The sequence below is a fragment of the Mus pahari genome, chromosome 5 (assembly GCF_900095145.1).
Source record: "Mus pahari chromosome 5, PAHARI_EIJ_v1.1, whole genome shotgun sequence".
In the NCBI taxonomy this organism is placed as follows: Eukaryota; Metazoa; Chordata; class Mammalia; order Rodentia; family Muridae; genus Mus; species Mus pahari.
The window spans coordinates 20,492,868-20,505,291 of NC_034594.1; the positions used below are offsets into that span (position 1 = coordinate 20,492,868).

Below are 12,424 nucleotides of genomic sequence, written 5' to 3' on the forward strand. Positions count from 1 at the left end.
GGAGGTGCAGAAGGTTAGCTGCAAGTAGATGCCCATAAAACAGAGTGGATTTTGGGGGCGCCATGGAACACCAAGCTTAGCTTCATCTGTTAACTTATCAGGCCCATTCTAGGCCTTCTACATGTGGGAGTCAAGCAGTTTTACGGAGATCTTGTACCTGACCATTCTGGGGTACTCGAGAACACCCGCTGTAAGGTAACAGGGAGTCACTAAACATGTTTTTGGCTGGCCCTGGAACGTGATAAAGAGGGACAGTACTTGAACTGCCTAGTTGACTTGCTGTGGCATGCTGGAAGAAGCCTGTTTGGTGACCCGTGGTGATCTCCAGGCACTGTCAGGGTTTTAGATCCCGAAAAGAGGGCTCGCCTGTCCCGCCTGTGGGCCACACTGGCTCCGGGAACACAGCAGCGAGCAATCAATCACAGCGACTCTTTTGGATTCTCCCGGGACCGGCAAGTGATGCTCGGCGAATCCTCCAGCAGCAACCACGCCACAAACTGAGCCTGGAAAAGAGAAAGGAGAGGAACACCCCGTTTTTTTTTTGGGGGGGGGCGGGGTAAAAAGGAAACGAAGGTCTCCGGGACCGTCCGTACGTAGGCGGCGGAGGGGTCCGAGGCCCGACCCCGGCGCGTCCTGGCACACCCTCTCCCGGGCAAGCGGCGCGGGTGAGGTGCCCACGGGGCCGCCGGGCCGCTCCGAGTCCTTCATTCATTGTTAGCGGAGGCTGGGGTGTTCCGCCGCGGCCCGCACTTCCTCCGGGAAGGCCCCGAGGGCTCCCGGCCCCACCCCGGGCCCGGGCCACCATCGGCGGAGGGCCCGCCGCCCCGCCATTGTTCGAGCCCCACCCCTGCTGAATATTCACGCGGGCGGGCGGCGAGCGAGCGAGCGAGGGCGAGGGCCGGGTTCCGCCCGCTCTCCCGGCGGAGGGGGCGGGGGAGCCGCTCGCCCCTCCTCAGCGGCGCCGGTCGGTGCCCCGCGTCCCCGCCCCCGCCCCCGCCTCCCGCGGCATCTTTGTCTCGCGGCCTCGCGCTCGCTCGCTCGCCGCGCTCTCCGGCCCCAGCTCCGGGCCGCTCGTGCAGGCGCGCGCGCGTGCGGGGCGCCGGGGCCTGAGGCGGCGGGCGACGCCCGGGGGGCGGGTGGGGGCCGAGGGAGGACCCGCCGCGCCATGGTGTGAGCCCCGCGGCCAGCGCTCGCCGCGCCGCGCTCCGCTCGGCTCCGCTCCGACCGGACGACACGCCGTGCCGCCGCCGGCGGCCTGCCCGTGCGGCCCGAGCCCCGGCGCCGCCGAACCCCTGCCCGTCGCTCGCTCGCTCGCCCGCTCCCGGAGCGGCGATCCGGGGAAGATGGCGAACGACTCTCCCGCGAAGAGCCTGGTGGACATTGACCTGTCGTCCCTGCGGGTGAGTGCGGCCGCGCCCTGCGCGCCGCGGTGGACACGGACACCCGCGGGCGCGGCGGCCCCTTTGTCTGCCGGGCGAGCGGGCGGGCGGGTGCCGAGGCGCTCCCGGGGACCCGGCGGGGCGAGCCTTTGTCACCGCCCTGCATCCCTCCCTCCGCCCTCTCGCCCTCCTTGGTTGGGGTCCCTCTTTTGAGATGATAACTTCCCCCTCCTCTCTCCCCAGGACCCTGCTGGGATTTTTGAGCTGGTGGAAGTGGTTGGAAATGGCACCTATGGACAAGTCTATAAGGTCGGTGTGGGGCGCCTTTGTTCCCCGTGGCGTGGAGAAACTTCTTAGGGGACGAGGGAAAGGGTGACGAAACGCTGCTGACTGCAGGCCGTGCCGCCTGGCCAAAGTTGGGAAAGGGGTTTCGCCTGGCTTTTCTTTTCCTTTTCTTTTTTTCTCTTTTTTTTTTTCTTTTCTTTTTTGTTTTTCGCCTGTGTTCAGACTGGCCTTAAAAGACCTCATTTCCTGGCTTTGAGATAAAGGAAATAAGCTACACTGTTAGGCATGCACTTGGCTTTAGCAAAATAGAAAAGGAATTTTGTGTTCGAGGGCGACCACAGGGTCTCCCCCCAACCCCCCTTTCCTCCAAATCTGGCCTCCGTGCGTTTGCGTTTGTACGTGAATTAAAATTCAGTGTAGACAGGCCTTGCCTACGATTCCACTCAACCACTGCCTTGGTATTCTTGAGAATTGTCATCATGCTTCTGCCTTCGGAGTGCTTGCCAGAGGCTCTAACTTGGGGAGGCTAGCGTTATACCTGGAACTGTTTTTAAAGCTTGGCCAGCATACCCTGTTCTAGTGGACAGTATCTTGGGGGAAGCCGGGGGGGGGGGTGTGCAGGGGGGGGAGAGTGTGCTTTTGGGCCACGGGAACAGGAGGAATTACAGTGTGGGGATTATAAAATGTGAATTCCAGGAATAACCTGTGTGACAGCTGTGTAATTGAGATGGCTGGGAGGAGAGAGAGAGCAAGGAGTAGAGAGGATGCCAGACTTCACACCCGCCACCCCTGGTCGTTCTCTCTCTTTAAATTTATCCTCCTCCTCTCTGGGCTGCAAACGAAGCTAAGGAATCTGTTGGTCTGTGCTGAGGAACTGGCACCTAATGCTGTGAACTGTTGTTCATTCTGTTTCGCTCGCTCGTTCTAGAAGGCGGCTCAGGCTCCGAAGTGTAAAAAAAAACACACACACAAACAAAACAAAGCAAAAAACCTTTACGTTCGGTTTCCTGATTTCCTTCTTGTTGGTAAACGGTGTTCTGGAATTATCTTTGCTTGGGGAGTTTTCTAGTTACTAGGACTGGGTCAAGGTTGAGCTAGAGAGAGAGAGAGAGAGAGAGAGAGAGAGAGAGAGAGAGAGAGGGGAATTATCTTATGAAGGAGGGCTTTGTGGCTCTCACCATGAAGAATTGTCATTGTTTCCCTAAAAATGGGGGTGGTGGTTGAAGCTGACTGTAGACATTTTCTGAGGCCAAATTAAGTGTGGATTCTTTTGTCCCTTTTCAGCCTTCTGAATAGGGTTTATGTGCTCCTGATTGCTTCTCCGGGGCTCCAGCTCCCCCCTCTCCCCAGCACGGGGCCTGGATGGTGGTATTGACAGGCCTGTGGTCTGAGCTGGAGTCAGGACCCTTGGTGATCTCCAGTGAATTAGCATGTTTTGTTGGTTAACTGTTGGGGCCTGGGCCAGATTTTTGAAATTGAAAGAGAGCCCTGTTAACAGCCGGCTGGGCCCAACTGAATTTGGAAGGCTTTGGAAAATTTTGGAAAAGACTGTGTTGCAACTCACTGGAGTGGCTGGCTGGTAACTGGCTTAAAGACACTCTTCCCAGCTCCAGAGTTTGTTTAAGCATGGATTGGTTTTTTTCTAACCTAGTTTTTCTGGCCAGATCTAAGTTGTGAGTAGGACTCTTCCAAGTGAGTTAGCCAGAGCTTGTTTTTGACCTGATTACACAGTAGTTGGATTGTTTGTGTCTCCCTGGGTCAGCGTGGAAACCTCGGGTAGAGAAGTAAGCCAGAAAGCACTAGTGCCTCTTAAAAGGCCAGCGTGGATTTAGTTGGTTTTAAGAGGTGGACACTTTGTGGTGTTAATCTGGGCAAGTTCTTTGTCTTTTCCCACTCCTCTTCTCTTTCAACCCTCCTCCCCCTCCCCCCAGCTTTTGAAGTAGATTTGCTAAACCCTGCTTTTGGAGAGAAATGAGGACCTGTTAACTACACCCAGTGCAGTTGAAAAATATTGAGTGCAAATCTATTAAGACATTGATGTAAAAGTTGCATGTAAACCATACACAGTAGTGTAGTGCTGGGTTTTACTTACAGGTCTCACACACACACACACACACACACACACACACACACACAGAGTTTTTATAGCTCAGTTAATAGCCCACCATTGGTTTTTGGTGTACATATTCTTTCTTTCCTATGTCTTGAACTTAGATAACATTTTATTGATAAGCACTCCAGGTTTGTTTTTCTCCTTTTTAAACATTGTCACGATGTTATTCCACACTTAAAACACATCAGATTCCCTTTAGTATGTCCTGCCTGTCTCAGTACATGCTACTAGCAGATCAGGGCAGGCTACTGAGTTTGTGAACAGGGTACAGGGAGTGCTAGAAATGGCATCTGTTTCCCTTTCCTTTTAAAAGTATAGTTTCTGGATCCCATACTGCTGTGCAGGTTGGTTTAGTTTCCAGTTTTTTGGTTGGCATGGGGTGGTTTTGAGTTAAGTTATTAATAGGAGAATTTATTAACAGCTATAAAGACAAATTTTAAGAAAAGCATTTTTGGGTACAACATTAACTGAACAACCTAGAGTCCTCAATTATTTCAGCATATATATATATATATATATAGTATGTATATATATATACTACATATATATGGCATATATATATGTGGTATATATATATGGTATATATATGTGGTATATATATGGTATATATATGTGATATATATATGGTATATATATATGTGGTATATATGGTATGTATATGTGATATATATATATATATATACACACACACACACACACATACATACATATACACATGCATGTGGTGTGTGTGTACCCCCATACATGGGTCCATACATGGGCGTGCATGCATGTTGTGTGCACATGACTATGGAGGCCTAAGTTTGATGTCAGGTGTCTTCCATGATTGCTTTCTACCTGTGAATTGTGGAAAGATTTCTCACTGAAAACCAGGACCTCCCAGTTCAGCTAGTCTAGCTCTAGGCCCCGTGTCTGCCTCCTGCTTGCTGGGATTACTGAGGGTCACCATGTCCACCTGGGGAGTGGGAATCTGAATTCCCATGCTCACACTTGCTCCTTCTCACAAGTGCTCTGCCTCCTGAGCCGCCCTCCCAGCCCCTCTGCTCCGTTGAATATAGAGGCAGGTTGCTTATTTAGAGGGGTGTGTTTAAATAACATGAAGAGACCGGAAGTGAAAGCGAGGTTTCTACAAAGATGACTTTTTGAGGCTATGTTCTGGTTTTTGAAATATTTTTAACACAAGTGGGCTGGTGCGGTTGAATCCTATCTGCCATCTTTTCTTTCAAAGGGGAATTAAGTTGCTAGGGAGATGGCCCAGCAGTCGAGAATGCCTGCTGTGTAGTCATGAGGGCTTGAGTTCAAATCCCCAGCACTTACAAAGCTGGATGTGCCTGTGCTAGTAGTGTAGCACTGTGAGGAGGGTGGAGTCAGGAGGGCCCCTGGGACTTGCCCTCCAGTCTAGCTCCAGATTCAGGGAGAGAATCCTTTGAGGGAATAAGGAGGAGTGTGTGTGTGTGTGTGTGTGTGTGTGTGTGTGTGTGTGTGTGTGAGAGAGAGAGAGAGAGAGAGAGAGAGAGAGAGAGAGAGAGATGGATGGAGGAGCATGTACTCTGGTGGCTGGGTGGTGAATACAGGCATGTGTATCCATACACACACATGCACACACACTTACACGTGTACATATGCTTACATGCACGTAATACCCCCCAAAGGTGACATATAAAAAAATGAAATCGAAAGACAATGTATTTTCTTCAGAGAAATGTATTTCTAGCTTTAGGTATTTGAAGCATTATGTGTAAAGATACTCATAAAATTAAAGCCTAGAAAAAATAATTTTGGGGGTACTTGGTTCAGTGAGCAAGTGCTTGCCTACTGTGAGCTGGGCCCTCAGTCCTGTCTCTGGAAACCTACTGTGTGTGAAGCTCTGTTTACAAGGTTGTATTCAGATCACCATACATGGGGAGTGTCTGTAGCGGTGGCTTGTCTGCTTACTAGTTGTCCAGGTTGGATAAATGGTGAATTTTAATTATTGTCATCACTGAGGACAATTATAGTGTGGAAGATGGAGGCCGGCAAAAGCTTGTTACCATGTCACTTTGGGTTTAACTTACCTTTGGAATATTTGAGGAGTGATGTTTTTTCTTGGGTAACTACTACTGTTTTATATTTTTCGAACTCACTGCCATCCCAAAAAGGAGAATTCTGTCTTGAAGAGATTGTACTGTGTCAGAGAAGAATTCAGTGATAGTCACTGCTGGGGTGGAGGTAGGGGGGCGGCGTCTGAGATCTGGGTGGACGCAGGAAGGTGCTGTAGTTAAGGAGGGTAGACCAGATGTGCTCCGTCTTGCTGTCCTTGGAAGAGGGGCTTCATGTGAACTGGGAGGTTAAGCAGGAGGCAAGTTTAGGCCCAAAGGCCTTGATGTGAGGGCAGCTAACACCACCTTACGTAGGAAAGGCAGGGGGGGATAGGGGTGTGTGGAAAAGGAAGCTCGGAGAGGAGCCATCGGGAGTGGCCAGACTAGGGGAGTGATTGTGGGTGGGAGCCGAGGAGTGATGTCATTCTGCAAGCACTGAGGGTCTATTAGTAGGTATTATTGGGCTTGGGGGGTTCCTAGGAGTAGAGAATTGCATCAGATGGTGTTCTGGGAAGAACAGTTAAGATGATTGGCCCAGGACAGAGGTTCTGAACATAGGGGTTGCAGAATGACCCTTTCACAGGGGTCTCTCAACAAAGACCATGGGAAAAACACAGATATTTACATACGATTCATAACAGTAGTAAAATTATAGTGATGAAGTAGCAACAAAAGTAATTTTATGGTTAAGGGTCATCCATAAAGGGACGCAGAATTAGGAAGGTTGAGGACCACTGACCTACGACATAAGTCTAGAGGGGAGAGGTCTGAGCAAGGGGCTGGAGGAGATAAGCAAAGTTGAGGCAGATAATTGGGTTTCTCCATATATCTAACTTGGGGGATGCATGTACAAATTGTAGGCTTTGGTTCTCACTTTTAAATGGAGTTCTTTCCACTAGATAGGGTGGAACTTCTGTGGACGGGGTAGGAGTGCTCCACGGTTGGTCCTGGATGCTGCTCAGGGGTAAAGTGCCTCAACAGTTGTCTGGCAGGCAGAGCATCTCTTGTTCCTGGGGGTGGTGAAGCCATCCAGAGGGCCCTGAGAATTCTGAGTGAGATGTTCCATCCTGAGGAGTGTCAGCTGACCTGCAGCTCAGGGGCATGTTCAGACGTGTTCTGAGACTTGGTTTCCTTAGTGCTGGAAGGATCCTGGATGTGGGTAAGATGGGAGGAAGCCAGCCTGTTGAGCAAGGACTACTGTGTAGCTCTTCAGACTATCAATCCCAGACTTTTACCTGGAGGTTCTCGGAGAGCAGAGCGGGGCCATCAGAGCAATCCACCCTTCTCTGCTGCCTGCCTGCCGCTGGGGTCTTAACTCTGAAACATTGTGACAAGCCTGTATTCATTTGAACAGCTGCAGACTTGCATTTTGCTTTTTTTCTTGGCGGGCATTGGAGATGTGTGTATTTCTATAATCCAAAGACATTATCCGTGCCTTTCTGATAGCACTTGTATGTGTTCACAGATTGAGCCTGGATAAACAGACACATTGGAAAGGAATTGAACTTTTGGAGTAATAATATGTCACAGGGAAGATGTGCTGGGCCAGAGAATGGTCATCCAAGGAGCCTCATTCCTAGCGAGTGAAGGTCCTGTGATCGAGTTCCTTAAAGGGAGTTGTTTTAAGTCTGTGTGTGGCGTTTTGTTTGTTTCCTTTGTTGGTAAGTACTTGCCCACTGGTGTGAGTGGCTTTGTGAGCCTAGGACTGGTCGTCAGACAGTTCTCATTTTACTCTGTTGTATTAAGTTCACAATGCCCTGAGGATTGTTGCTTTCATTTTCCCAGTCATTCATTTCAGTCATTTAAAAAAAAAATTGCAAGCAGCAGGTTATGTAAACAATTGCAGAAATTAAATGAACATTTTTAGGACATAGAAGGTCAAGTTGCTGAGACACAGCGCTGGTGAGAGGTGACATGTGGCCACCTGTCAGGCCCACTCTCTGGCTTCAGTGAAGAGATTTTATGGACAGTAAGTGCTCAAAAAGTATATTAGAGTCAAGGACAGTCCACAGAGACTTCCTGGTGTCCCCCATTTATTAGCTTGCCGATGGTTTTAAGGATTTGGACTAGTGTTTACAGTGTTTCCCTTGGGGTAGATAAGATACCTAGTAGACTGTGTTATGCAAAGTATCTTCAAGTAGTTGCTTTGACATTTTAAATAGCTTTCACTGTTTGGTTTCTCATCTGGAGTCAGTGTTAAGATACTAGAGGGATGGTCAGCACTTATTTAACTGTAGGAGCTGATTAGCTTGCTTTGCTATAGGATAGATAGCACAAAGGTTGAATCAGGGACAGCTTCTCTGGGAAAGATGTCTAGGAAGAGACTGAAGAAGGGTGAGGAGCCACTACATTTATTATGAGTGGTCAGAAATATGTTTTTGGGTTTTAGAACTTTCCACCAGTTTGCCAGTAGTAGAATATGATCTTTTCTGCTACGAGACTGTGTGAGCACTACAGACCGCTGGCGTTGTTTGGGTTAAAGCAACAAGCAACATCGGTTTAGGACTTTTCTTGTAAGACTGAGACATTAGCATATTTTACACATGGGACCATTGAGAGGTATTTAGAATTTATTTGGTGAGTCAAAGGAAATAGGTACAGCCTTGGGTGTTTTCAGTTACCCACTGTACTATTTCCAGCATAGGGGTTCTTATGTGTGTTAGTGTACTGTGTATGTGTGTGTGTGTGGGGGGGTACTGCTTCCTTCAGAGAGTGTAGGATAGAGGGACACACACACACACACACACACACAGATATCAGTGTATATGCAGGCTTTTGTACATCATTCCGAGGTCCTCAGCAATGTCCCTGTACTCAGACACATGGAAATCAGCACAGCCCCCTGCTTGCTTTTATGAGACAGTTGCTCACTAAGTAGCCCTTGTCTAGTTTGGAACTCACTGTGTAGACCAGGATGTCCTTTGAACTTTTAGATCCGCCTGCCTCTGCTTTCAGTGCTGGGATTAAAGGCCTGCCCCACCACTGCCAGCCAACTGTTGCTCTTTTTTTTGTTGTTGTTTTTAAAGATTTATTTATTTATTATATGTAAGTACACGGTAGCTGTCTTCAGACACTCTAGAAGAGGGCGTCAGATCTGGTTACGGGTGGTTGTGAGCCACCATGTGGTTGCTGGGATTTGAACTCAGGACCTTCAGCAGAGCAGTCGGGTGCTCTTACCCACTGAGCCATCTCACCAGCCCCCAACTGTTGCTCTTAAGTGAGGCAGGGTCTCTAGTTTAGCTCAGTCTTGACCTCCAGGCCCTTCTGCTTCTGTCTCCAGAATGGCTGGGGCTGTACTAATGTCTTCCACCTGGCTGCGGCATTCTTTTGTTAAAGTTTTGGTGACTCAGTAACACTTCTGTTTAGTAAAACATGGTAAAAGCAGGTGACTGGAAATTGAAATGGAAGGTAGACTTACCATAGAGTGTGTAGTTTTGCTGTGGCAGTTAGCTGTAGGCGTGATGTTTCTGAGACTGTCTTCTCTGTGCCTGGGCAGTGAACTGTGTCTTGAGAAGCATAGGCCTGACTAGTAGTAGGCTCTCAGCTCCCCTGCTTGGCTCATGAGCAGGCTGTTGTCAGTGTCTAGCAGTCGACTTCCCACCATTGAGAAGCTGAGCCAAGGGACATGTGGTGTATTGTCAAGTGTCCCTGATCCGGCATTGTGTCTCCGATATGGCTACATGTAGACACGTTACCCTATTACGTTCCAATAATTAAGAGAAAGAACCATACCTTTGGTTTATAACTTAGAAACACCCCTCTGTTGTTTGATAATAGAAGGTTTAGAATGTAGTAAGGTCACCAGTGCGGAGTGCTGGGGTCAGAAATCCTTAGATGCTTGTTTCAGAACGTGGAGGTATCCTGCCCTTCAGAGGCATCAGTTTTTTGAGCTGTCTGCTCTAACTTAAATTGTTTTTAAAAGTCTGTTTTTAGTGATGGTTCTTAAATGCTTTAACCTCCCTTTTAGCCCACCACCCACCAAAGGTAGTGGGAATAAAAGAATGGAGGAGGCAGGGAAGTGGACTTGTTTAGAGAGGTTCTTTGGAACAACTCCCATTTGTGCTCTCTGGAAAACGGCAGTTCAGTTCACAGGTCAGCGGCAGCTCGATCAACTTGTAAACACTTCAAGGATACACTACAGTGCTGTTCAGAGGAGTAGAATGCCACAAATCAGCGTCCGTGGCCCGACCTAGCAGACCCAGTCAGGCCCCAGCCGTTGTACAAGTCATAAGGAGGGACCAGGGCCACAGGAACACCAGATAACAAAGAGCTCAGTGAAGATTTGAGACCAATGAGTATTGCACAGCTAACTCTATAAGCAAGTCTAGTTCAGGCTCGTCACTGTTAAGTTTATTTTATATGTCCTGCAAACATCACACGCCCTCCACTTGCCTCTGCATGTGTCTTGCCTCAGCACGTGTGTCTCTCTCAGCTGGCATCACTCTGCCAATCGGCCCGAGTCCTCGAAGTGGCAAGAAACTGCAGAAGTCTTTTGGTTTGTTTCTCTCTGTGGAGCCCTGACAACTGCAGCTCAGCTACACAGTGTAAGGTGGACCAACACATTCACATTGTTAGCAAAGAATACTGCATCACGGGTCCTTTCACCTGCTTGCTTAGCAGGACGTCTTCTCTCCTGTCTATGCTTCAGCGAAACGTTCCTTCATGTGTTTGCCTTAACAAAACACCATCCAACCAACTGATTTTCCAAAGAATCCTTAGGTTTGTACTTCAGCCTGCTGGTTTTCTGTTCTGCCACGTCTCCCTAGTGCATGCTGAGGCTCCCTTTTCTCAGTTTACCAACACTGATGACATCCTGTGACAGTAGCTGCTGCTGCTGCTGCTGGGCTGCTGTAGTCCAAGAGCAATTGACTACTTGTCTCCTCTTCTTGCTCCTCCCATAGATGAGGTCATCATCTGGGGCTAACATGATAGTTATAGCCAACTGGGATATGATATCTCCTTGTTAAAACAGCACCTTTCCTCTTAAACTGCTTTGCTCTCTTATGTGTGGTTATCAGTGTCACATGATTACTATACCTTAGGTACCCTCAGAGACCAGACAAGCACCTAACAATGTTCAGCCCCTCTCACCTGTTTTCCCTAACACTGAATACGTATGATTGATTGTTTTGGATAACCTGTTGATTTCAACCTTGCCGCTTGGGAGTGTCCTCAGAGCTGGGCAGAGCAGACTGCCCCGCGACCTGGTGCCCAGCTCTGACCTGCAGCACCCCTGTCCCCTGTTCCTCACGGTCGCCTTCTTTGGCTTACTGTTTCATTTGCTGAAATACATCCATTTTCCAGTGGCTCTCGGGGAAAGTGTAGAGGGTGTGCAGTAAGTCACTGCATGGCCTTGAGCTCATCTAGTCTGTCAGTGTCTGGAGCAGCCCTTCCTCTAAGGACTAGGGCTAGAGTTCTGGTTTGCCATGGTTTGGGTGATGTGAGATAGTCACCTGGTGACTCTTGTGAGGCAAAGAAAGGGCTATCAACTTAGATACATTCTCTTGATTCTAGGTCTGTACTTTCTTGGTATCAGTTGCTTCGAGCAGTCATGCTTTCTGGCCTCTAGAGGGCAGGCTGCTTGGCTTGCTTTAGTGCCTGGAGTCAGTAACTGCTCTGCCCCTTTTCAGTTTTCAAAACTTGGCATTTAAGACGATGAAGAGTTTGGAAACTGCTTTTAGAAGCTTTTTGAAACTTTCTCTTATTTACTGTGAAATGTACCCTGTTGAAGCTTATATTTCAGGTTGTAAAAATGCATTTATAGGCCAGGGCAGCCTTTACTCACAGCAGGTTTAGGCAGTGTGGCGATCTGGGAGAGACACGAATACTCAGGTACAGTGACTCACCGTCCCAGCTCACAGTACCAGGCAGGTACTGATGGTTCTGTTTGTGTGGATATGTCTTTTTGTTCTTTAAATTAACTCAGTGCATTGCACCTGGTGACCTTCACTTGCGGTTTCTGAGTTCATCAATGTGGTGCCTGATTTCTGACTTATACTAAGCTTTGGACTGGGGAAAGCACTTGAAAGGTGCGCTTCCCGAATCTTTACCTTCCTCTCTTGCTGTAAGGTTAAGTCATATCCTTGAGCCACAAAGACAAACCGTTTACTGTCACCGAAATTCGCTAACACTAGAAACCAGGCTTTCCTCAGCAGATTTCATTGTGTAAAGGTAGCCATGGCCATGGTGCGGAGCACTAGGGTTTCCCTTTGTCCCAGATGGGAGCTGTTGCCCTGACCAGGACCTGGCTGAGAGGAAGGAGGGCCCGGCCTGAGAGGGAAGACCTGAGCTCCACCCGGCGATCACACAAGGTGGCAGGAGAGAACTGGCTCCTGTCACTCGCCAGGAGCGTCTGGGTGCACACTTAAACATCTCTGATACTTGGACAGAAGAAACAAGTGTATTTCAAGTTAGTAAGTGATTTTTTTCTGTTACATGTGAAGGGATAATTTTACCCATCTGAATTTGCTTCAAAAGTTTCTTAGAATATTTTATGGTGGGGGTAATATTATGAGAAACTTGATTTAACTAACAAACGTGTGTGTGTGTGTGTGTGTGTGTGTGTGTGT

At 48.7% G+C, this 12,424-nt stretch overlaps 1 protein-coding gene across 21 annotated transcripts in view; it reads left to right on the forward strand.

Moving 5' to 3' along the window:
- The first annotated feature begins 994 nt into the window (after positions 1 to 994).
- The window catches only part of Map4k4 (mitogen-activated protein kinase kinase kinase kinase 4), a 125,891-nt gene continuing 114,461 nt past the window's right edge, over positions 995 to 12,424 (forward strand). For 17 of the 21 annotated variants that reach the window (XM_029538638.1, XM_021197480.2, XM_029538641.1 and 14 more), the window contains exons 1-2: positions 1,252 to 1,400; positions 1,623 to 1,688. In XM_029538638.1, the coding sequence (XP_029394498.1) occupies positions 1,344 to 1,400; positions 1,623 to 1,688 (123 nt within the window). In that variant the 5' untranslated portion in view covers positions 1,252 to 1,343. Of the gene's footprint in view, positions 1,401 to 1,622; positions 1,689 to 12,424 lie in introns of all 21 variants that reach the window. The other 4 variants (XM_021197481.2, XM_021197487.2, XM_021197484.2 and 1 more) reach the window with 3 other exon arrangements.